At 50.7% G+C, this 25,103-nt stretch overlaps 1 protein-coding gene across 1 annotated transcript in view; it reads right to left on the bottom strand.

Moving 5' to 3' along the window:
• Positions 1 to 3,169: 3,169 nt before the first annotated feature.
• Positions 3,170 to 25,103, bottom strand: part of MMP17 (matrix metallopeptidase 17 (membrane-inserted)) — a 36,521-nt gene continuing 14,587 nt past the window's right edge. The window contains exons 4-11 of the mRNA XM_009888136.1: positions 24,755 to 24,881; positions 17,193 to 17,476; positions 14,088 to 14,264; positions 13,854 to 13,953; positions 11,610 to 11,692; positions 7,315 to 7,467; positions 4,777 to 5,034; positions 3,170 to 3,498 (exon numbers count right to left, since the gene is read on the bottom strand). Of these exons, the coding sequence (XP_009886438.1) occupies positions 3,170 to 3,498; positions 4,777 to 5,034; positions 7,315 to 7,467; positions 11,610 to 11,692; positions 13,854 to 13,953; positions 14,088 to 14,264; positions 17,193 to 17,476; positions 24,755 to 24,881 (1,511 nt within the window). The remainder of the gene's footprint in view (positions 3,499 to 4,776; positions 5,035 to 7,314; positions 7,468 to 11,609; positions 11,693 to 13,853; positions 13,954 to 14,087; positions 14,265 to 17,192; positions 17,477 to 24,754; positions 24,882 to 25,103) is intronic.

Below are 25,103 nucleotides of genomic sequence, written 5' to 3'. Positions count from 1 at the left end.
TGGAACCCTTTCCCCGATGGATCCACACCACTTTGCCCGCATGGGACTGCTGTGTCCCCATGGGGGAATGGTGCGGCACTTGGAGCACTGGGGCGGTCAATATAATGGGGTCTTTGTGGCGCAGACATCTGGTCCCGATGCCCCAGCCCAGCCTGGCCGCCCTGCGCTGAACCGGCGACCTCGATGGGAAATGTGCCTGCTCCCGTTTCCATCCCAGGGGAGCTCGAGCCTCCTGTGGCCATGTCCAGAGCTGATGCAAGGTGGCTTTGCCAGTGGACTGGGGAAGAGCCAAGGAAGCCACATGCCTGGAGGAGACAGCAGCCCTTTCTCCATCGTCCCTGAGGGTTGTCCCAGAGCAGTGGAGCCCGGATTCCGGCTCCATTTCTCATCATCAAAACCTATAATTTGAATTAGAGAAGGGTGTATTGAAAGCCTTTCCACAGGCTTTATTTATAAATCACAGTCCCCCCATGTTAAATAAACTTAATTTATCTTGACATCCCATTAGTGTGGGTCCCAGCACGACTGTGACCAGCATGGCTGCAGGGCCACTGGTCCTTGTCACCACAACAAGCTCCTTGATTGGGCTGGAGAAGCTGTGAAAGCAGTGCTAGTCATGTTCCTGCCTCCTCTGGTCTTTCCGGTGCAGCTTCTGGATATTTCTTTTCTGAAGGAAGACAAAAAAAAAAAAAAGGGAAAAAAAAGAGGAAGGTGTCTTCCCAGAGATGCTGTGCTCCCACCTGGCCTCATCTCCAAGAGGGATCTATAACATGCTGACATTTGTGCAGTGTCATCCCAGCGAGGACTAAAAGTGATGTCTTCTTGACTCAAGAGGGGAGAGGAAGAAAAGCAATGTGAACTGAAGGAAAAATCCCATCTCCCAGTATGGCAAGCCCCGACGCCCTGTCCCTGCAGCCCCTGCTCGGCATGGCAGGCAGAGGTGGGACGGGGACCTGCTCCGAGCAGAGCAGGACCGATGCAATGAGAACACCAGAAGCAGCTTTACTCAGCAGAGGGAGCTGCTATGTGTGAGGTGTTTTGGTTTGTATTTTTTTTAAGGGTATTTAATGGTTTAATGGGAGGTTTCCATGAACTCGTGCCCCATCAGCTCACACTGTAGCACATCATCCTGCAAACAGCTGCGCTATGTGAGTGATGGGGTCTGTTTGAAAAATGCAAACAGCAGAGAGGGAAACTCAAGGTGACCCCTTTCTTCTCTCAGGAGGCAACTGTGCATTTCTGTGCTGTGCCACAGAGGGCTTTGCATTATACCTGGCCCCATGGCAAATGCCCTGGCCGGCACCCGAGCCAGGGAAGCAGCCCTGGGTCCCACAATGACAGTGACACTGCCTGCTGCCGGGTCCCCCTCGGGAGCTGGCCCTGGCAGAGGCAGCAAGAGGCATTTCTGTAGGAGCTTTAGAGAAGCAGGACAGAGAGGAACAGTGTGTCCCAGCAGCTGGTGCCCATTTCTCTCCTTGATCACCCCTTGAAAACATCAGACTGGAGGACCCTGACCTTCCTGACATCTTTATTGCAGTTCCTTCCATAAGAAGGACACGGACCCGTTGGAGTGAGTCCAGCGGTGGCCCCAAGAATGATCAGAGGGATGGTGCACCTCTCCTATGAGGACAGGCTGAGAGAGTTGGGGTTGCTCAGCCTCGAGAAGAGAAGGCTCCGGGGAGACCTTATAGCCCCTTCCAGTCCCTAAAGGGGCTACAGGAAAGCTGGGGAGGGACTCTTGATCAGGGAGTGCAGCCGTTGGATGAGGGGGAACAGTTTTAAACTGAAAGACGGGAGATTTAGATTAGATATTAGGAAGAAATTCTTTACCCTGAGGGTGGTGAGCCCCCGGCGCAGGTTGCCCAGAGAAGCTGCAGCTGCCCCATCCCTGGGGGTGTTCAAGGCCAGGTTGGACGGGGCTTGGAGCAACCTGGGCTGGTGGGAGGTGTCCCAGCCCATGGCAGGGGGCTGGAACTAGATGATCTTTAAGGTCCCTTCCAACCTAAACCATTCTATGATTCTGTGATTCTATGATCCCTAGCTCAGGTTCTCACTCACCATTTTCAAGGACTCTCAGATACCCAAATTATACCACAAGAAATGGATTAGCAGTGAGAAAAAAAACCTGTAACATCCTAATGCAGCCCTTGACCTTGCTTCTGTCGCTCCAAACTCCTGGCAGAGGCATTGAGAAGCATTTGAGGCTGACTGTGCAGCATCCCTCCCCCCTCTGGCCCATCTTCCGCAGCACAGCCGGGTATGACAGAGTCACAGATGAATGTGATACATCTCGATCCCTCCCAAAACAACGTGAAACGGGAACTCCAAGAGCAGGAGTTCATGTGCAGCGATTAGGCTGGGGCAGGGGGTGTAATTACATCTCGTTTGGCTGCACCCAGCAAGGCTGTTCCTTGCAAAGGCGAGACGGCTCCCGAGCCTCACTAGTCAGCACCTTACTGCAGGTGGCAGGCTTGGTCTGGCAGAGGACTGGGAAATCTCTCCGTAGGCAGCCAAGGTTTATTAGAGAAATTGTTAAATCCAAATGACTCGGATACAAAGATAAACTGCACTGCCCTCTGAAAGGCAAAGGTGTTTCTGACCCGTAGAAACTGATACAGGTTACCAAGACATCAGTGGCCACAGCAGGTTTGACAGTAAAATGATCGCCTCGCAGTTAATCTTAGTGGAGTCAAAGTTTCTCTCTACCTAGTACATCCAATAGGATGTGTACGTTGTGTCAGCATATAACTACCGCCCCGTGCCTATAGCCTTGCTGTCTTTCCTCGGGGATGTTGCCATCTGTCTCAGCAGCATCTCTTCTGTTCCCATTCAATCACAGTAGCTCTCCCCTCCCTCGTTTGCTGCGTTTAATCACCCAAAGCAATGCATCTCTATGGAACATTTCTAAATTCAACATTAGGCGGCTCTCATCTTTAACCGGATGGGGGAATAAGAAGGTGCAGAACTCAAAATCTGATATTAGGCCTTTAAACTAAAATTAAAAAGAAAAGAACAACAAAAAACACTGTTCATTTCTCATGGAGAATTCAAACCCTTCACTGGCATGTTCCTAGTAATGTTTTTCTGCTTGCAACAGTTCACATCACGCATCGTATCCACCTCCCCTCCCTGGAGCACCACGGCGTCGTCTCGTCTGTGGGATGCGATGTCATAGGGCCGCGCACATCAGCGCTGCTGTCCACACGCTCGTCAGCACGAGGCTGGCCGACAGTCTGAGCACGGGGCAAGCACGGAGGGACGGGGAGGCCGAGGTGCAGGAGCAGACCTCGTAGCCGTTTTCTGAGCGGCTCTCGTCGTGCTGCCCTGGTTTGGAGCGTGCCCCAGTCCTGCTGCTGCCGGCTGCTTCTGGAGAGTCGGACTGCATGTCGCTGCACACCAGCCAGTCTCTAGCGATGGACTGGGGATAACCAGGCTGGGCCTCCAGGTCACTGTCCAGCACTTTCCAGTATTCCTTGCCCCTGAAGAAGTAACTTGCACCTGCGAAGAGACCCAAAGGCAAGATGAGCGGCAATGGGCACTCTCCCAGTGGAAAGGGCCGAGGAGCACTTGGAGCATCAGAGGAGCCCTCCCACCCCAGCCGAGCCCCGGGGAGCAGAGGCAGATGCAATACCACCGCTTGCTGCCAACACTCTCTCTCACCGCAGGAGCACAGCGGCTGCTGGTGGGATGCTCTACGAGATGCTCTGTAGAGCATCTACAGGATGCTCTACGCCTGTCTGGGATCTCTCACACCAGGCAGGAGCCACCAGACAGAGGGAGGTGGGTGATGAGATGTCACCTCTTCTGTGGTGGGTCCTAGAGCAGATGCATCCCCCTGCTACTGAGGGTGTGCAGGGTAAAAGCCCTGGTAAACCCATGGCTGCACACACCATACCCATCTCTCAGTGGCCATCAGTGGACAGTCTTGTAACAAGACACGGTAAGGCCGAAGAAGACCTCACCTGCCTGTTAATGACCTGGGCTGCTGCTGCTATCCCTGGGATCAGATAAATAACCTGAGCCCAGCAGGGCCCTGGGAACCTTCTGCTCTGGGGTGCCTTTTATTCCACTCTGAATTGGGGGGTTGTGAATTCTCTAGGCACGTCCCATGCTCAGGTAGGACTCCTACCCATGTAAAGAGCCGGTCAAAAGCTTCAGGAATTCAGTTTGGAAAGCCTCTGGAAATGTCCTTCCCTTGCCTGGTTTATTAGTTGCTATTACACTGTTAGGTGGCCGGTAAATAAAACCTGGAAGTGCCACTTTGCTGGGAGCGAATGGTTGGTTTTAAACATCTCCTGTGACAAAATTTTTGTGACCTTTTCAGGGAGAAGAAACCTCTGAGAAATCCCATCCCTGGAAAAAAAGTGGTAACTCTGGGGAAGATGTTTCCTTTAAAAATCTTTTCTGTGCAGGTCCTCGTGTATCTAGCTAAAAATCCAATGACAACAAATTCAGTGAAAAGCAAACCAGCATGTATTAAGATAAAAATCACAGCAAAACAACATCAACTGTGTTCTTTTAATAAAATCAAATTATTAGGCCCTCAGGATATTTTTGTTGCCTGCTTGAAATTACAAAGTCTTTCAGCGAGGAGCGCGGGGAGCTCTGGCTGGAAGCCCACCTCCCTCTTCAGCTTTCAGACACCAGGAACTGCTGTCCCACCTGGGGCTGAGCAGTTTATGTCAGCAGACACCGTAGAAGGGGCTATAGCTCAACTGCAAATGAAGTATTGATTATTTTTTTTCTTGTCTTTTTTGAACTGGCACATAGACTCACCATCTGACCACCTCATGGCATCATCTAAAGGGCTTGGTATTCCCTTCCACAGGATGGTCTCTGAAGGATACCCGGGATCCATCCTCCGCTCGTGGTCATCGTAGCGCCAGTAGAGATTGTCCTTAAAGAAATAAGTCTTGTCATTGTGGGCCCAGGAGAAAGCGGCGTCGACTCCTCCCAGTGGCAGACCGAAGTCCGAGATTGGTCGTGGGTATCCTTCCTCCACGTTATTGTCTTTGAAGACCCAGTATCTGTCTCCTGAGGAAAGGAAAGAAGCACAGAGCAAAATCACATTTGTTTCACAGCCGAAACCAGCATTCCCCCGCAGACGAGCTGATGTTTCATTATCTGTTGCCGTGACAATCCTCAGGACTGAGCTCTTGGCATTGAAGGATGGGGACGGGAAGGCAGCAGCCCGGTGGGGAACCTCAATCTTTGAATAGTTGCTTTTTTATGTGTCAGGCTCTCCACGGAGCATTGCTCCGCTTCCCTCCTGAACGGCTGCAGGTATGACGGTCCTGGGACACGAACACGCTGACAGCGTTAGTACGGTTGTCACTTTTATGCATTTGGTGGTGGCATTTTATTTTCTGCCCCTTTGATTTCTGCCCGATATCCAGCTGCAAGAAACAGCAAGTTACGTGCAGCTTTTGTGGGCAAATTGAGCACTATCTCCCTGCTGTTTGGCTCCTAAGCAGCAAAGCATAGTCCCACTTTGGAACTGAAATCGCCACACTTTTTAGAGCCAGCCGGGCTGAAGGACCTCTGGATTTTAAGGGCTCCTAAGGAGGATGAGCAGGGGCTGGAGAAATCCCATCTGAGCAGCTCACTGCTCATCAAGTGTCCTACACAGCCATCTCCCAGCCCTGCTCTGGGCAGGAAAGAACTGTCAATGTGGGGTTTTTTTCTGATAAAAATAAAGCATGACATGATTAGCTCATGGTCTGTAGCAGAACAAGAAAACAAACTCAGCTTTCTCAATTCCTATTGAAAAGGATGTTTTTTCTGTTTGTACAGTATCTCTTTGGGAACCTGCAGTGTCATTTTGGGTACCACACAACCTATTTTAAAGATCAGGCTTTTTCCTCCCACCGTTTTCTAGAAAATCTGAAGAGGCACTTAAATACATGCCCATGTATCAGCAGCAGAACCTTAGAGGCCGGGGTAATTTGTGTGCTTTGGTTTCTGTCCAGGGATCAATGAAACAGCGCTGGAGAGAGAGAACGAGACAGTATTTTATAGCTTGAAAGAAAATCTCAAGTTTAATCTTAGGAGCTAGGCAGGACTAACGCAGACATCATGCCTGGCCACGGAGCGCTGTGGTGCCCAGCTGTGGCACAGCTGTAATTTTGGCTTTATGAGCCAAATTTAGCCAGCAGGCAGGAGGAGCCCCAGGACCTGAGCTGCGGGAGGTCTGTCCAGCCCCAGCAGGGAGAGGAGGGAAGGAGGTGAGCGAGCACCACTGTGGTCTCCGGACTTGCCTGGGAGGGTCTGGTGCCAGGCAGGGGGGCTGCCGCGCTCCAGCTGGCCCCATTCCCTCTGGAGTAGCCAAAAAGGCTGCCCAAGGCCATTCCCTGGGGAGACGCAGGGCTTGGCACGGCTCTGGGGTGCTCGGGCAGCCTGGAAGGTCTTCGGCTGCACTTGGAAATGCTTCTGCGAGTGCAAAGGCTTGCACAGGACATAACCCATCCCTGCAGCCTTGCTGGAGGAATCAAACCCAAATTATTGCTTTCAGAAGTGCTTGGTTCAGCACTTCTGGAACCGATAATTGCGCCGCGCTCTGAGCAGAGTGGTCAGGAGACAAAAAAGCAATTTCCAGCTGGAGATCACGGAGGGCTGGGATGTTTTTAGCTCTTCAAGCACACAACCTTTCTGAAACAAGAGCCGGTGCCTGCCGAGGGCTTGGGTGACTTTCGGCACATGGGTAACATCTAACCAGTACGGTCGGATGGTTTGTGGGGGACTTGGACATTTGCGTAGGAACCACAAGGTAATCTCTTTCCTCCAGAAGAAAAGCTTGTGAGATGTTTTAAAAAAACAGAGCAGATTGTAACACTTGTTTTAAGAAAAAAAATAGTAACAAATATAAACAGCAAAACCAAGCTCTTCAGGTTTTCATTTTTGTCCCCTCTGCAGCTTCTTGGCTTCTCAGCAACAAATACTAAAAAGAGAAAAGGCCAAAGAAGGAACAGAAAACCACACACAAGCGTGTGCATGGGCGGTTCCTGCCTTTATTTCATTCTTGAAAAGCTAAGATTTCAGTTAGATTTGCCTGAAGTTTTTCTTCAATTACATTTCCCTCGTTTTCTGGGGAATTCAACTGCTATTCTTTGCCTGCCCTCCCTACAAGCTTGTTTTCTACTCTGTGATTCTCCTCGCCTTGCTCATGGACAACAGACCTTGGACCTGCCCTGGGAGATGCTCAACGGCTGACACTGGTGTCTCCTGCCTGCAGCACAAGTCACAATGCTGCCAAGGTACTTTGGCACCAGGCTCTACACTGGGGAGTGCTGCTTCCAGCACTCCATTCACTCTCACCTTTGAAGAAGACGATCTTGTGGTCGCTGGTTCTCTCGTAGACCGCGTCCAGGCTGTCCAGGTTGAGCGGCAAGCCCCGCCAGAAACGGTGGATCTGAGCCGGCTGGAGGGAGACCAAGTGCTTATTGCGAGTCAGTCTCCAGAAGTACTTGCCTGGAGGAACAGACTGGACATTACTGAACCACACTGCAACCCACCTGCGCCGGGGGAGAGGCGAGTGCCGGGCACACAGCAGCAGCAGAAAGCCAGGCGCGTGAGATGGGAGCTACGCATTACAGGTGTCCTGCTTTCCAGCAGCAGCTGCTGGCGCTTTCTATTCCTGGCAGTCATTAGAAGAAATCCCCTTTTCGGGATCAAAATAATCCTCCGGACATTGCACTGGAGCCATCATACTGCTGGCTGCGGTGTGAAGCTGCACCGCTAAGTTGGAGCAGGTGAGAGGGGCCTTTCATCTCCTCACTCCCTGGGACCTCCTGGGAGCTGGTGGGACCAGGCACCAGCAGCTCCTAGCAAGAACCTCCAAAGAAACATCCCTCCATATTTCTCCTCTGCTGGAGCACCCACATCCTCCTGGGCACAGGGTGCCCAGCTGCTTTCATAAATGTGTGTGACATTACGATGAAACATGGAAATATCAGAGGGGTTTTTTAATGAAGAAAGGGAGTAAGAAAATAGAGGCGGAAGAAACTATATTAATAAAACTGGAAGGGGCTGAGGTGGGGAAGGAGGCACAATAAAGGCATTTGGTACCATCTCGAGGTGTAGGATAAGCAGGGGATCTCAGTCCCGTGGTGCTCCCAGGGGCTGAAAGTACCGGTGGTGTAAGAGAATGCACTTCCAGCACCTGCAGCAACACTGCCCCAGCTAGAAAAAAGTGTGGCTTTCTGGGGGCATTTCTGGAATATTTTGGGTAATGGAAAAGGAGACAGGTTTGTCCTCTGTGGGAAGGATGCTGCAGGAGCCTTACGTGGGATTTCCTGAGGAGTCTTAATGATTTCAGGGGCAACTCAAAACCTGACTCTGTGCTGTCTCTGGGATTCTCAGCCTGAGTTTTTGCAGCACACTTCGTGCTGGGCTTTCCCCCATGAGCTCCACACAGCCAGATCTGAGCTGGAGCAAGATGTCTAAGAGCCAGCTCTCAACTTTGTCTCATATTTGTTATTGCCTTTTAGAAATTACTGCATGTTATTTACATCGGCTCTTGCATGGATTCCCAAGGGGGGATAAGCAGCAGAAACCAAAGATGCATCTTCAGATTTGTATTCACGACACTCAGCCCTTTCTCCAGAGCCAGCAGATTGTGACACAGTCTTTTAAAATTTTATGGAAATTGGATCTTAGCCTAATAATACAGGAGGCAAAACTCTAACACTTAAACATCTGCAGAGAGGGGGTTTTATTCTAATTATAAGGATTTATATCATATTCTTGTTCTTCTGCTCCAGTTTGCATATTTGCTCTATCAGACTGAAACCCACGAATGAATAATACATTCAAATGTCGTAGGAATTGCCATAATTACAGATTCTTTTTAAGAACATAAAAAAAAAAAAAAGAGGATTCAAATTTGGTGACCATTGTACATCGATGAAAACACATGTAATTAAATAAAGATGATCTCTGCATCTCTAATTAGTGAGGCACTAGACAAAGCCAGATTTTCACTTTTTTAATAAGAAATACAGCTCGGCATAATTCCTTCTTTGGCAGATAAGTATCTGAAGTCAGGAGTGCCCTGGGCTCGTTTGAGCCAAGGAGGAAAGTCACAGTGCTTTTGACATTTCAACCCTTTGCCCGCGATGGGCTCAGCGCGTGTGCAACTGCAGTGAGCAAGCTTTAAATCTGCCCTCAAAGTCAAGCAAAGCCTGGGCTGTTGGTTAGTTTGGTTGGTTTTGGTTTTTTTTTTTGATAAGCTATCAGGAAAAAGCCAAAAAATAAAGCAATTAAGTAGCAAGGAGTTCTTAATGCGACGGCCCCCATCTGCCTGTGCTCATGTTTTGTCACAGCCAAGCCTGCTCGCCAAAGTGCTGCGGCCGCTCGGACGATCATCAGCCAAAGCCAGAGCCGTGGGGGAACTGCTGCCATTAGCGTGCAGAAATATAATAATAATAACCAAAAAAAAAAAATATCCCAACCCTGTGTTTGTTTAAAAAGCTTAATTTAAAACCACCCTCTGAGCTGGCAAACTGAGCAGGATGAAAGCCAAGTGTGAAGTCCCGCCGTCCCGAGCGTCTCGTTTTATATGGATGATGGGTTGAGGCAATTGCTTTCTTTAATACCAGGTGATTTTGATCCCAGCTGTGTACTGCGCTCTCCGTACTTTGGCTGCCTCTGGCAAGACTGCTGCACGCACTGTGCAGACACACACGCAGGCCAAAGTTGTTTGAAAACTTCAGGAGTCCGTAGTGAGGCACCTAAATCAAAGCAAGCGGCATCTCCGAAGTGCGGAGAACCCACTGTTGCCTTCAACACAAACCTGAGAGCCTCGGGGAGCTCCAGTCCTGGTGCCTTTGCGGTGGGAGAGGCTGTTCTCTGGCTAGGGAACCAGCTGGACCAGCTCAGAACAAAATGTCCATCGATGGAGGGAGCTCATCGCTGGAGGTCATTAAAATCCTGCCCCAGAGGTTACATCCCCGCTCCTTGGTGCTCTGGACGGTTTGGTGGCAGTGATGGGGGCTCTGAGGGAGATGCTGGACTCCAGAAGTAGCCGCGCAGCTGGCACCCACTGACACTGTGCTCTTCACATTTGCATTTTGGCCCACAATAAATATATCCATAAATAGACACCAAGATGGATCTCTCTTTACTTTTCATCTTTTTTTTCCCCCCTCTGAAAGAGAGCCAGCCATTTATCCTGGGCACCAGTTCTTGTTTCTTATTTTCCCTTCTTCACTGTGGCTTTTTGGAGCCAACATCTGAACAAATACCGCAGGGGAACAGCCGCTGCATTGTCCTCCCCCGCGGGCACAGACAACATCGAATTCTCTGGAGCCCTTTTGCCGTTCTTGCCTGCGACCCGAGACTCGCACTGTGATACCCAGATGGGTGACACGCGCCCGGACGCTGCTCTCCATCCCTGGGGGAGACGCTTCTGCTTCCCTGCTGGATGGCTTTGGGGTGGCCAGGGATGGAAAAAAGCACCCAGTGGGCATTTTTCCATCTTGGAAAGATGGGAAAGAAAGCCCACACAGTCCAGCCTCCACAGGCTTGGTGCAGCTGAGAAGGCGCCAATGGGACCCTTGCGAACAGCCGGGTACCCCAGGGACACGCTGCCAGCAAGTGTTTGCTGACACGCAACCAGACGTCTCTGCAATCGCACACAGGGTGTCTCTGAGAGATGCACAGCGAGCAGCGTTATGGAAGGTGAAGCGTGGGAGGAAAGGGAAGTCGGAGGCATCCAGGAAAAAAAAGCAGTGGAGCACTGTTGCTCTGCTCATCCTTGGTTCAACCCAGATTTTGACTTTGATAGCGCCAATATCAGATTTTAGATCTTCACTTGGACAGTGCAGTGCGATGGATCAGTGCGGCACAGTACAAAGTGCCGTGCTGGCTTGTCACCACTCCAGCCACTTCAGAGGGAAGCGTTAAACCCCAGGACATGCCACACGGACACACACCTGCCCTGGTGTTAGGACACACATCCCTCGTGGGCACCACACTGGCTGTGCCCCACAGTGACTTGGGTGGGTGGGTTTGTCTCCACTGGCCTCTCCTTCCCAACCACCCACCAGAGCCCCAACCTGCTCCTGCCACTGAACTGCTTCTGGCCACAGGTCCCACAGGTTAATTCTGCTTTCAGTTAAAGAGCATCTATTTTTATAATTTTAAAATAAATTGTGTTTCAGTTTACTGGCTTTCTCCTTTTTGGATAAAAGAAACGTTCAATTTACTGCTCATTTTGGATACCCCGACCACATCCCTCCTCCTCCTCCTCCTCCTCTCTCACAGTCCCCATTTAGCTGCGATCTCTGCCCGTCCCCACATGGGCACCTCCTCCGCTGTGTTGTGACAGTTTCCTTCTGCGTCGGAGGCGGGATTCACACTGACATTGACATTTCCTTATCACCCATTCTCAGCCTCTGTGGGACAATTAAAGGTTGGAGCCCTTTGAGTTGAGCCAAAAGGAGTCAGTGGCATGTGAGCCCCCTCCCTGGCCCTGTGGCCCCACAGCCTGCAAACCCTGAGCCAGCTTATCCTCATTGCCCACCCCAGCCCGTCCGACACTGCCACTGCACTGTCACATGAATGCCAGTGGAGGGTGATGTGGGCAAAGACGGCCGGCAGCGAGCACTTACCTTTGAAGAAGAAAGCCTCTCCCCGGATCTGGGCCACTGCGTCGAAGTGAGTGTTGCATCTGTTGGGCACGTCCCGCCTAAGCCTGTGGAGAGATGCTCAGGTGAGCAACGAGGGGCTGTGTCCTCCCTGGTGTCCTCCATCCCATGGACCACCTCTCCCCTGTCCCCAGAAGACCACAGGCCGCGTCCATCTGTTGTTCCTCATGCTCAAACCGAGCCGCATGCACAGGGATTTCCAAGGCAAGCTTGGGCAACCCTCAGCCTGAAGACAGCTGTGTGGTAGACGCACTCCCTGGGCCACCAGAGACCATCACTGGGAGTCAAGTGAGGACACACTCTACATCTACCAGCTAGTGTCACTGGTGAGGGCAGAGCTGGCTTGCTGCTCCCCAGTGGCACTGCGTGGCTCGGTTGGCTGCCCCCGGGCAGCAGGACACGTGGTGGATAAGAGCCAAGTAGCATCTCGCTCCAGCGGCTGGGGACGTTGCTGCTCCAAGGCTAAGCTCTGAAATGCCACTGAAAAGTGACAGAGCTGCCAAGCAGAAAGCAGCTGAGACCAAACACAGGGAGACGATGGCACGTGCGAGGTGATGCCACGTGACAGCTGGTGAAAGCCACCTGGCAAGTCGCAGCTGAGAAATTGAGCTGCTTTTAACAAAGGGGGTGGGGGAGGAACAGAGGATGAAGGACCAAAAGAGCTACGAAGCCCATGTGAGAAATGATGATTGATGGAGGACAAGGAGAGGATGCTGGGAACATGCACAGAAAAGCTGCTGTGGGTGACAGGGAAACATAAATCTAATTTGCTGACAGAAGGGTTGTGCTGGGCTGCCAGCACCAGCTTCTCAGTCCTCTCTGGCCACAAAATGACAGATGTGGAGGTGAACCCCCATCCACTCTCCCAGTCACACATGGGACAGGAAGAAGAGGTTGTCACAAACAAGTTTCCTGCTCCTCCTGCTGCTGGTGTGAGACGATGGTCTCCTACAGCAGCAGGGAGAAATGCTGTCACGTCTCTAGGTCAAAACACAGCCGTACAGAGCCTTGTGGACAAGCTCCGTTAGAAGCTACATGGGACGAAAGATAACTAATGGCATTCAGCATGTTCAAGGAAAAGGGTTCCTTAGGAGCCTCGCAGCCTTTCTGCAACCCCCGGTAGCTGGGACACCTCCACCAAGAGTAGGTGCCCAGTGCCTCTGTACTGTGGGCATCGCACCAAGCAGGGCAAAGTGAGGTGAAGAAGGTGCTGAGGTGGGAAAAGTAATTGCAGCACAGCAGTATTTTTTCAAGATTAGATTCTTCTTGGTCCCATTACTGTAGGAATAATCTGGTAGTTCATGCTTCAACGCTGTTATCCCATCTTTGCAGATAGGGCATTGAGGCACAGAGAGATGAAGTGACTTCCTCGAGGTCACACACCAGATGGGGGCAGACCAGGAGGTGAAGGTGACCTGCTCCACCTCTGCTGCTCTCAACTGGGGCGCTCCTGGTATCTGGCAAAAATGTGCATGACCACGGACTCCAGCCTTTTTGTGCAGTGTCCCTTCTTCTCTTAACTGTCCTGCTGCCCTGGTAGTAAAACAATTTGGTAACTCCGATGTTTATTAATGAGCTAGATCCAGACCTTCCCTTAATGAGGGCATGCTAGTTGCTTGATGACACTCAGCGTAAGCAGTCCTTTGCCAACGCAAACCTGCGTTGGAGTCAAGTTCTCGGTCCACTTGTTCCAATATTCACCTCCCCAGGTACATTAGGGAGTGGAAAGATTTAGGTAAGTTACGCTTGCACAATTCAGGATACTGCAGAAGAAGTTTGATTAAAATTTCAGCAAGGATGAGTTTACCTAAAGGTGATAGGGACAAATTTCCATTAACATGAGTAAAATTTTGAGTTTTGGGAAAATGCAAAGCATTCGAAGATGATACAGAATTTCTGGACATGCCTTGAATGATAAAAATCAGTTATGGGACAAATAGCAACTCTCGCTGGTTCTTGCTCTTAACCACTTCAGCTGTGGGCTGGCTGGCCAGTCTCCACACACACTGCTTGAAAAAAGCAACAGCATATGCAGGAGGTAATCAGGAGACGTGATGAAGAAGGGGCCCTCTGTGTATGCGTGTTTTTCCAGAAGACAAGAGGTTGAGAGGGAAATACTGAAGCCAGAGTGAGCAGGCAAGATACGGATGCTTAAGTGGAGCTTCATTACTACGTATTCTTTGCAGGAAAGAAACAAACTTGACTTACGGGACAGTGGAGCGGTTCTCTGGCAGCTCTGGCAGGATAGGATGGTCATCAGTTTTGCTTACTTCAGGCTTGGCTGTGGGGGACACAGATTCCCTGACTCCTATGCACAAAGACAAAGAAGCAGTAGTGGGGAACACCATCCTCCCCACCAGCTCCACTCACCCCAGAAAAGAGCTATTCCTGTGTGCCCCATGGCAGAAACGGGCCGTAGCCGGGTGAGGGACACAGACTTACCATAGAGTTGCCAGATTCGGACTTTGTCCTCGTAAGGTAGGTCATATTTCAGAGGATCCCCCACTGGACCTTGGTAGTAGGGTCTCATGATAGACTCTATGGCAGAGATGTGGGTCAAGCCAATGGCATGGCCAAACTCATGGACAGCTACAGCAAATAGGTCCATCCCATGAGCGTCTGGAAACAAAGACAAAATTGAAATGAAAGTTACTACATGCTGATTGTATTTTGGAGGTCTAGGTGGGCTGTAAGGGCTGTAAGAGAAAGTGAAGGTATATGTTGGATAAACTGGAAAGAAAATCTTTGGAATAGGTGAAGTTTTAAAAAGACATTTTTCTCCAGTTGGAAAAAGGAGACTGAAGTGTATGATGTGAAAATGGAAAGCAAGCCAGACATCAGCCCACAGTGCGAGTCCTCACCCCCACACAAGGTTGGGGAATCACCCCTCTTATTCTCAGATCACCGATGGCACCTGAGAAAGAGCGGGACAAACTGCTGAGAGAGCAACCTCGGCACAACCATCCGTCATCCCCACTAACTGGCGCTGCAGGAGCTGGGCCAGAGCAGCCGTCTCCTGCATCTCACCCCTGCCCTGCAGCAGCTGCCGACACAGTCTTTGTCATGCACAGAATTCCAAATTTCTGCAGCCGCTAGCCAGAAGCTCATCAAAGCCTGTGATAATGAGCAAAGCCACGTGCCAAGGAAGCGGTGAGTGGCCGGCAGTGCCCGCCTGCCCACAGTGCTCGGCTGGGCTCTCCCTGCTGCTGCCCTGGCCAAGTCCACCACGAGCGCCTCCCTGCATGCATTGAGACGCAGAGTTGTTGGCCCACTCATCGCCACCAGCCTGGCTCATCTAACTGCTGTCCTGACAGGGAATGGCAGAAGGTGGCCACGTCCAGCTTGTTTCCAGAGGACTTGCCCATCTTCTCCCCTTCCCCACCTTGTGCTGGTGGGGCCACAGCTCCAGGGTCTGCTCCCTTAGGCAGACACTTTGATCTTCAAGCACCACACTGGGCATCAGGGAGACTTTATTGAACACTGATACCTCCTCTGATGACTTTTTTCCTCAGTCTGGGCTCTCTCTACTCTATTCTCTTTCCCCAAATTTCCTTACTTGCAACCCAAACCCAAGTGCCTCAGACCCACACATGGACCTATGCCATATTCTCTAGACCCTCAGACACTCAGGTCGGATCTCAACAGGGTTTAACGTCCGCTTCCAAACCGACACCACAGCTGTCAAAGCAAAGGAGGAACTGCTCCCAGGAGCTGTCTGGGACAGATCCTGCTCGGTGCATTCCCACCACCCGCCCCCAGACCAGGGGGGCCAAGCACCCCTCGCTGCACAGCAATACCAGAGGGCGGCAATGATTTTAAGTACTGCTCTTACAAAGATCATGATTGCAAGTACTGTGATAAAAAGGCAGTGAGGTGGGAGAGGTCTCGGCAGAGCTCAGGGGAGCCCCACGTTCCCTGAGCTGTGGTTGAGGCCAAAGGAGACGTTGTGCAGAAGCAGCTGTGGCTGATCCTGCACAGCCCTTAGTGCTCCCCACTGGGCTTGGGGTGTTGGGAGGGGGGATATTTTTGCTGAATTCTGCTTTTTTCCTTGATGACTATTATTTACAGTGTCTGTAAACAGGCAGGATTTTTATAACCTGTGCTGTTTTCCCCGGCACTAGGAGAGAACAAGACATATGCTTTCTGACATTTTAATGCCAAACTGACAACCTTGGGGATATTTTTATATCACCTACCAAGTTGTTATTTTTGAATCGCTAGGGAGAACAAAATAAATAAAAGATGAAGCTCAGATGGCTCCAAGACCTTCAAAATAGAGGGCAGCTTTCTCCCCATCAGGCTCATCCCCTCATCCCTGGGTGATGCTTGGAGGGATCCTGCCGGCCCTGAGGTCACTCCTCCACGCGAGCCTGTTTCACAACAAGTGTTGCCACCCACCAGCTACAAAAAGGGCACTGTCCCTTACTTCATCGCCTAACACATCTGCTACAGCAAGCTACCAGACCTCAGCACTTCCCTCTGCCCTGTATGTCTGCAGAGCAGAGCTGCTCTTTTTTTTCCTTCCCCAGAAGACGTCGGTTGGCTTTGGCACAGCGGCATGAACCAAGGAGCAGACTGAATCCTGAAGAATCAGCCTGTCTCCAGACCTTTAGCCTTAACCCCAGACCTCCTCCAGCATGTCTGGTGAATGCTCCTGCCCACGAACACTCAGTGGGGACCAACAGAGGTCAGCTGGTGGGAAGGGAGGAGAAGGGTGGGGAGAAAGAAGGTATTAGCTGGTTTCAGAGAAGACGATTAGGTCTAAATGAAATCATTAAGCTGAGGCAGCAGGAGCCCACTGGGAGGCTGGCGGGGGAGGTGGTGTGACAAGTAAATTAGCAGCTGGCGACTGCAGAGGAGATACTCTGTCAAAACGTGCCCGACACGAAGGTTGGGGACCTGATCCCCACAGATGGTTTCTGCAGCTGAGGCACACGCGCTTCTGAAAGTCCCTCTGCTCATTAAAACTCTGCTCTAGCCAGATAAGATGAAATAAAAGAAAAAAAATAATAAAACTGTAACTTGTAACCATCCTGATGTCAGGTAATGGACACAAGATGGCAGGAAAAACCTAGTCTTCACAGGGGGCTTTTTCCCTGTGGAACACAGGGCCCTTTCCAAGCAGGTCAGCTTATAAATATGCTTTAAAAATAGGAAACCAGGACATGTGGTAGTGAAGCCACCCAAAAGACACCAAAGTCAGAGTATGCAGTCCCCATCCCAGAGCTCCAACAGCCGCATACCCAACCTGTGACCTTCCAGGTCCCAGAAGAGATGAGGACTGGGGGTGGGTGATGGGGAGCTCTGCAACTGCCAATACGATGCAGAGAAACACAGGGATGCCATTGAAGCTTCCAGGAACATAGAAGGTCCTCAACACTGGGTCTTGTCATGTTGCTAGCAAGGCTGAGGGGGGAACCAGAAGGTGTTGGGATCCCCAAGCCCGGGGTGAAGGCATACCAGAGGCTAAACCACTCTCACCACCAGAAGAGAAGAGGGAAACTGGGAGCCCTTGAGTTTGGCTGCAGCTCTCCCACCCTGACCTACCTGATGATCGGAAGGTCCAATACTCATCATCGTCAAAATGAGTGTCTCCTGCCGTGTGATGGTCTCCGGGGAAGAAAGCATGTGCCACTGTCCCACCAGGTCCATCAAAGGGATAGCCATCGTTGTGATCTGCCTTGGAGAAGTCTATCTGGATATCAGCGTTGTTACCTGCCACTTCGTGGAAATTCAGCGGAGTAATATCGCTCCAGACCTTCAGGGCATAGTACATCAGGGCTCGGACTGTGTCGTGGCCCAGGTGGGACTCTTTTGGGAAGGTGCGAACTCTGAAATAGAGATGGCAAAAAAGAGGATAGGGCAGTAGCATGAAAGATCTTCTCTAAGGACCTGCGGGAAGGGCTCTGCAGGTGCCTGGTGTGTCGCAGAGCCTCAGTGAGGCCTCCAGAGCTCTTAGCACTCCTCCAAAGTGCCCCAACACACTTTATTTAGGTCTCTGAATCACTTCTGTTCCAGAGCTATGAGGATTTCAAAGGCTGAGTTTGGGTCCTCTGGAAACACTGATCCAGTCTTGCCCACCAGAGCGTGAAACATCCCACGCGTGTGAAACACAACCAGGATTTGAGTCCTGATACCTCCCGATCCTGCTGTACCAGGTGGCAGTCAGCCTCAGAGCCATTCCTCATGCGTGAACTGCTGTTAATGCCCAAGACTACTGCCCTCGTCCAGCCCTGGAAATGCCAATGCCATGAGTCCTTTTCCAGAGCTCGCCCATTTCTTTTTTCAAGCTCCGCTTCAGATCTATCTGCAATTATTTTCTCACCACTTATTTGTTCCAAGTGTAACCCAAATATGCAAAGATTATTAACTTCCGAAGCCTTTGTACCACACACACGACCATAAGTTTTCCCACAACAACCAGCAGGTCATTGCTCATTCTTATTACCTGCACACAGAAATCCAGCATGGATTTGCTGCCTCCATATATTCCCCAGCATGTCTGCCGGAGGGATAAAATATTCTCTGAAACCAGTACGCTGCCAGCAATCTCTGAGACTGCAATCCATAAGAAGGAGGAAGAGGAAAGGATGCATTTTGTGTAAATCACATTCAAAATTCCTCCAGCCTATTGCCTGCAGGAGACGGGCTATCTGACGGAGCATGGTAGTTGAGCAGCTCCTGCCTTGCTTCTTGGTAGAAAAAGCATTGATGAGCAGGGGCTTACGACACTACGACACGATCACAGGGCTATCGTGGCTTCTCTGTATCCGCACTGCATCCCTTGGTGCCCAGCTCTGCCTTGCCCTGGAAGAGAAGCCCGGTAGGACGAGCCGTGTGCCGGTGTCTGCCCTGCAGCTGCGCGATTCAAACCTCCCTTTTGGTCTGAGCTGGAATGAAAAAAGAGCCAATGTTTCCTGCATAACCAAACCTTGAAAAAGAATTCCTAATATTGTTGATTTAATAGAGGAGGTGAAAAGACAAAGATGCAACAAGGCACCCTGGCTTCTGACAGAGTGTGTTTAGATAATCTTTCACTGACAATTTTGACAAAAATAAACACACTCCAGGAAAATGTACTGTTGACTGAGTAGTTATTGACAAAAACCAATTCTGCTGGAAAATTTCTGGCCAGCTCTACCCCAGTAATAATGGATACTTTATTTCTTGTGTACCAGCACACCAACCAAATTGTTCATGAAATATTCATGGCTTGACAGATTTTTAAAGGCTAAAGCAACAATTATGATCACCTCACTTGCCCTCCTGCATAATATAGCTGTGAGAGCATCTCTCAGTATTGCAGGACTCGCCAGCACCGAGGTGAAGTAATGACCCGACTAAACCTCTAGAGGTAATTACAGGTGTCAGAAAGGGACCTCACGTCACTCAAGCTCTTCCTATGAGTAGCGATTTGGGTACTGGGAGACACCATGGATCAGCAAAGGGGAGGAGGGACAACTCGCTGACTGAGGTTGGATGCTCCTGCTTTCACAAATATCTGCATAAGTCCCATGCCCTCAGAGACACGCAGCTCAAGGTGGGTACCACCTCCTGACCTGGGCAAAACTAGTGAGGGTTAAATCCAGGACAGAACAAAAAGGGACTCGAGAACAAGCAGAAATCTCACAAGCAGTTTCTCTGAAGAGCTTGGGAACCCCATCCTAGAGAGGGAGGGAATGAGACGGGTCAATCAAGCAAAACACGTCACAGCCACATGAGTAAATATCACCGATATCTATGCCTTTGCTATCCCTAAACTATTCTAGGCAAAGAAAGACCTTAACTACTAAACCAAATGAGTTAGCATACACGTAACATCAGAGAATTGTAGAACTTCAAACAAAACACACTTCTAAAGAAGGCAGCATAGAGATACAAACAGTATGTGCATGAGATGAGAAAAGACAATTTTCAGGCCATTTTAGTTTATAGAAGATACCGTGGCTGGATGTAAACCTCTACAGTACAAAAAAAAAAAAAAAAGTCACCTGGTTTAACTAGATATCTTCACCTTCCACAACACTCCTCCAGACTTAAATAAACCCTTTGCTGCTTTAATTTCTACTGATTAAGTCTTATACAGGTAAAACACACCATGTTCAGTCCAAGAATTATGATCCGTCTCAAAGATCTTGGTGCCTAGGGCATGGACACAGGTTCAGGGACATTATCTACTCTTCCCTCCTCAAGCCCCGCATGACCGCATGAGCTGCTTTCCTCTTCTTTCCTTCCCTTTGCAGCTGTAGAATGAGAATAATAAATCTCATCTCCCTTGTAAAAGGACAGTGGATGGAAAGCCCTGTCTAAAAAGACAAACATTATTAACATTCATCCCAACCCCTGACTCCAGAAACATTAGATTAAGGCAGAAACAGTATCAATACTTATTTTGCTTCTTGTAAAAGGTCCTACACCTCTGAGCTGACCCACGTTTTATTAACATGCTGCAGGTGTAAGGGAAAAATCCCCCATCCTTTATTCATTACCATCGTTATTTTTCAAGAGAATCCCATCAGGGTTTTTCAATTCAGCATCTGATTTGATTGCCGGAGCTCTGCTAATTGTTTTCAATGAGATTAGGAGAAGCCTATTATGCCGATAGGATATTCGTCGGCATTGTGTTATCCAGTTCCACTGAAAAGGAGGCACATTTCTAACATCATGCAGATGCACACAGGACTAAATAAGCTTCCTCCCACCTTGATTATTATTATTATTATTATTTGTAGCAACTGGTGCTTAGGTACCCATTGGAGAGCGGTGCTCCTCCTCCTTGGATGTAATCCCTCCCGAGACTCCCCGTACAGAGCTCCAATCAGGGGCAAAAGTCTGACGTGAGTAATCGGAGAGAAGCCTCTCTCCTCCAGACAGCCCCCGCCAAGCCACCGGGAAGGTGATGAGGACAGGGCTGCTCTGTCCCTCTCTGGCCACCCCACCAATGTGGCCTCGAGCCCTCCGCAAAGCCACGCTGGGACACCCCGAGGAGCATCTGTCCCCGCGGCGGATGGGGCTGCATGAGGCATCATCAGCTGCGCCGCTTGGAACAGCGGGAGCTGAGCTGCACGTGGTTGTAAGTGGCACAACTGGATGCTGAGGAGAACATCTCCGCTCTGCTTTTAGAGCTCACCCAGGCGGCAGCACCACCACGCAGACAAATGAAAGCTGACTGTCCCCCAACTGCTGCCCATCCTTCACGTGTCCCCCGAGTCCCCTCCCTCGCTTGTCCCATCCCAAAGAGATTTTGGGTCCAAGCTGGTTAGTAAGTAGAGGCTAGAGAGGGTTGATCTGCCTCTGGTCGCTATTGAGGGGCACTCACACCAATAGCTATTTTGATTTCTGGGTTCCTTTTTGGCTTTTATCCTTCCAAAGCCGAAAGTGGAAGAGTATTAGTGATGTATGAGAAATCAATTGCTGGTTAATGAAAGTGCTCCTTCACCTTCTGCAGCCCTGAAACCACAGAGAAATAAAACAAATGCTGATAACTACCAAACACAGCAGGCTAAGGAATTGCCTGATAAACCCAAATTGATCCTTCTGGCGGGGAAAAGAGGGGACAGTTGAAAGGGTGGCTGCTTGCTGCCGTGGCAAAGGCACTTTCCCAGTCACCCGCAGCCACCTGCGGCACGGCAGCCCCGATCCGGTGCTACCCCAGCGCTGCCGCAACACCCCAACGCCAAAGAGGAGAGCAGTGGGGCTCTTTGCACCCTCCATCGCACCTCTCCCAGCAAAAATTACTGAACATTTAGGGGTGATAATCCTTCTCCTGCCCTTTAATACGCACATCTCTCCAGGCAGCCCCCTGCAGCCCAGCAACGGGCACCGGCACGGGAATAGTCCATCCCAGGGAGGAGAGGTGGGCGAAAGCAAATTTCACAGCCGGTTTCTCAGGCTGCGGGAGGAGCAGCTGGGCCGGGGGGGGGGCGTGCGGGCGTTCCCCGCCCCAGCCATCCTGCCCCTGTGCCGCCGCCTGTGCCAACGCGGCAGCTGCCTGCACTCTGCTCCAGCAGCTCAGGGCTTCTCCTGCGAGGGTCCCACATGCCCACGATGGGCACATTGTAACAGCCCTAAAGCAGCTCCACACCGGGCAGTGATGCTCCTGGCCCCCTCCTCAGGCATCTCTCACCCTCAGGCAATGGGGGGCGCAGCTCTCTGTGACTGCTGGGAGGTCCCCACGGTGGGATGCCACCCATTAGAGAAGGAAAGTGGGAGAATCTGGTCCGTCGTGGGGATGGGAGCATAGTACTGGGGGTTACCCCAGTTGCACACCTTCACTCCGCGGTACCCGCCTGGCAGCTGCCCTTCCATGCCTCGGTGAATCTCCATCTCGACTCAGGCAGTGCTATACCTCCAAGCATGGGTGGTCTCAGGATGCTGGCGGTGATGATGGGCAGCGACTGACAGACATCACTGCTCCCCTGCCGCCTGCGTTTGCTCCAGCTCCGGCACCTCATGTCCTGAGCATTGCAGTTTCAAAGACTGCAGCTTTGATGAAGCGGCACCAGGGACTCATCCTTAACTAAAGATGGATGAAAGTCAGCTCGGTTTGGCACCGGGCTGAGATTTCAGTAAGAAAAAAAATGGGAAATTTAGAAAGCTGGGCTTTGGCGGCTTCCCCTGCCCCAGGGAGCTCAAAGCATGCAGAGAGGGGGCACGGCCCTGATGCTGCATTTCCCATAACTGCAAGGAGATGGTGAGCACCTGAGAAGAGATGGAGATGCCGGCTGTAAACTCCCCTTCTGCGAGGCATAACCAGAAGCAATAAAGCAAAATTAGCAGAAGAAAAACCAGGCTGCAAATGCGAGGGGGAATCCACTGCAGGCAGCTCCCGGCGCCGACGCCAGCAGAGGGCATCCGCAGCACGCCGCTGCCCGCACCCCACTCCAGCCGCAGCCCAAATCTATCCCACTGCCACCTCATCAGCCTACCGAGTGCCTCGGTACCTACATACAATGCAGGAAAAATAAAATTACAACAATAAAAAAAAATCCCATGAAAAGAAGATTTATATGCTGTAATATCCTGGAAGCTTCCCATGGAGATGAGGCACAGAAGAGAGTGTGTGTCTCATGCTGTACTGGGATGCTCTGAGGCTGTACTGGGATGCTCTGAGGCTGTACTGCGGGCTATGCAGGATGCAGCCTCCACTGTTTTGCTCTCTGAGCCTTCCAGTCCCACAGGCTGGCGGTACTCAAGGGTAAAAAGAAGAAACCTCAGCAATCTGCATGCGTATAAATTTTTTTTGGCCAAATGCTGCCTTCTCCCTCAGTGCAGGTGCCTATTCCGGATCATCCTTTCATACAGCTTTGCTTACCCGTTTATTCCAGCCTTGCAATTGTTCGGGTTTTTCTTCAATTTCTAAATGCATGGCATACTAGAATTTGGTTTTGTTTTCTTTCTGTAAAATCTTGAATCAATGTGTAAAAGGTAAGCGTGTAAAACTTTATGTCTCTATTGGCAGATTTTCATGGCTGTTTCAGAAAAGCTATTTTAATCTCAAGTGTTGGATGTAAATACTATGTTGGAGTTTCTATAATGCTATAGCCTTCTGTTGGCTTATACAACCTCCAGTTATAAAATACAGCCCTCTCTTGAACAAAAGCCAAGATCTTGGAAAGGATCAAAGAATAAAAAGCAGAAATGAGTTTGTCAGGAGATGGATTTTTTTATATCAAACATATAAAATCGTCTCGGATATAAACCCCTTTTTATAGCAACCTTCGCTGCAGCATCCCAGTTTCCAAGGGGGTGGTAGGCAGGGGGTATCCCTGGGCTGCATCCACCAGAACATCCTGACCCCATTCCTACTCCACGCTTCACTCCAGCCTGGGACCGCGGATACTGTGCCAGTGCAGCCGGAGCCCTGGTGGTACCTGCAGCGCTGCGCTCCTGACCGCAACGGACCGGCCACCGTGTCTGCCCTGCCATGGGACAGAGCTCGGGACTGTCCAGCCCAGCTTTGCTCAGAGGAGCTGCCGAAGTCAGGGCTGTGCACAAGTCATCCCCCTGCAAAGCTCCGGCAGTTTGCAGGGCATCAGGGCGGGTTTTATTGCTTCACCCAAAGGGATTGTTTACTCTCTGAAATACGAAGTTTATTCCTCTTACCCATCAAGATGGGGCTGGTCGACAGGCTGAGCTTTTGTAACGTGGGTCACCTCCCTACGAGAAGCCATCCATAAGCCAAAATTGTTTCTTACTGAAGCTGAATTATGTTTACCTTTTCTGAAAATAAGGTCTCAGAGGGGTGTGCTAGAACTTGGACCAAATTCCTGGTAAGGCCACAGTTTCAAAATGCGTCAACAGTGACAGCCAAGTCGAGATCTGTTACTGCAGTGGGAGGTGGACTCGCTCTAGGAACTACATCAGGATCAAAGAGAAGCTTATTATTAATAAGGAGATCTCTCCGTGGCATCCATATGCATTTTCAGGATAGTATGAGCACCTCATGTTGCTCACCTTTCTTGGAGGAACAATCACTGCAGCACGTGGTCTTTGAGGGAGGAAAAATGAGTCCCAGAAACCACAAGTCTTGGTGGGACAGGAATCAGCTTGGTTGCCAACCCTGACCTGCAGTGTGACTGTAGGGTCTCTGGAAGTTGGACCTGAACTTTGGCGTGTCGCAGGTTCAGAGAGACCCACGCTTGTTTCTCCCTGACGTCAAGGGAAAAATACTCCACTGTGGCAAGGACTAGGAGGAAAAAAAGGACTCTATCACCCAGAAAATGCTCCCAACCCTTGGGCTCAGGTGGGGCAAGAGAAGAAGCCCCATCAGTGCCAAGCCAAGTCTGCGGCAGCTGCTTGAGAAAGTGCAAAGTCCCAGTGAACACAAGAGAAATGATGCTCTAACCATTGCAATGGAGCAAAAAGCTCCCAGCTAATCCACTGGCCAAATCCACACCATTCCCAGCCAGCGACCGAGCAGGTCCAAGAAATCAAGGTTGGATGGGCAGGAGAAGAGTTTAAATAAACAGTCTGCAGCATCCTAAGAGTGTGGAGGGACACGTTTTAGCACATCACCTTGAAACTCATCACAAAGCCATATTTGGCCCAGGTCTGCATGGGATGAGCCCTTCACTGCAAGATTTCCGTGGGGGAGGATGAATTCCTACCTCCAAGACAAGTTCCTTTTGCTCCACTTGGTGAGAGCCTGTGCGAATCGCTTCCTCCTGGTCTCCACGGCAGCAAGGTCGGGCAGAGAGCAGCGAGGGGTCTTCATCAGCTCCAGCGTGGCTTCGTCTAGGGTTAGGAAAAAAATAATAGAAATCATGGGAATGGTGGGTTAAGAAATCCCAGCGGGGACAGGCAGAGGGGAAGGGAAGCGCTGAGGATGCAGCAGTGGAGCGAAAGGCAGTGCTGGGGAGCCGCTGGGGCATGGCACTGGCCCCAGCATCACCCATGGTGCCACCCACGGGGCACTGAGCCCCCTCCATGCTATGGCTGCACACGCCAATGGCAGCG

Source organism: Charadrius vociferus, unplaced genomic scaffold, assembly GCF_000708025.1.
Source record: "Charadrius vociferus isolate BGI_N301 unplaced genomic scaffold, ASM70802v2 scaffold326, whole genome shotgun sequence".
Taxonomy (NCBI): domain Eukaryota; kingdom Metazoa; phylum Chordata; class Aves; order Charadriiformes; family Charadriidae; genus Charadrius; species Charadrius vociferus.
This window is presented reverse-complemented; position numbering and strand designations above follow the sequence as displayed.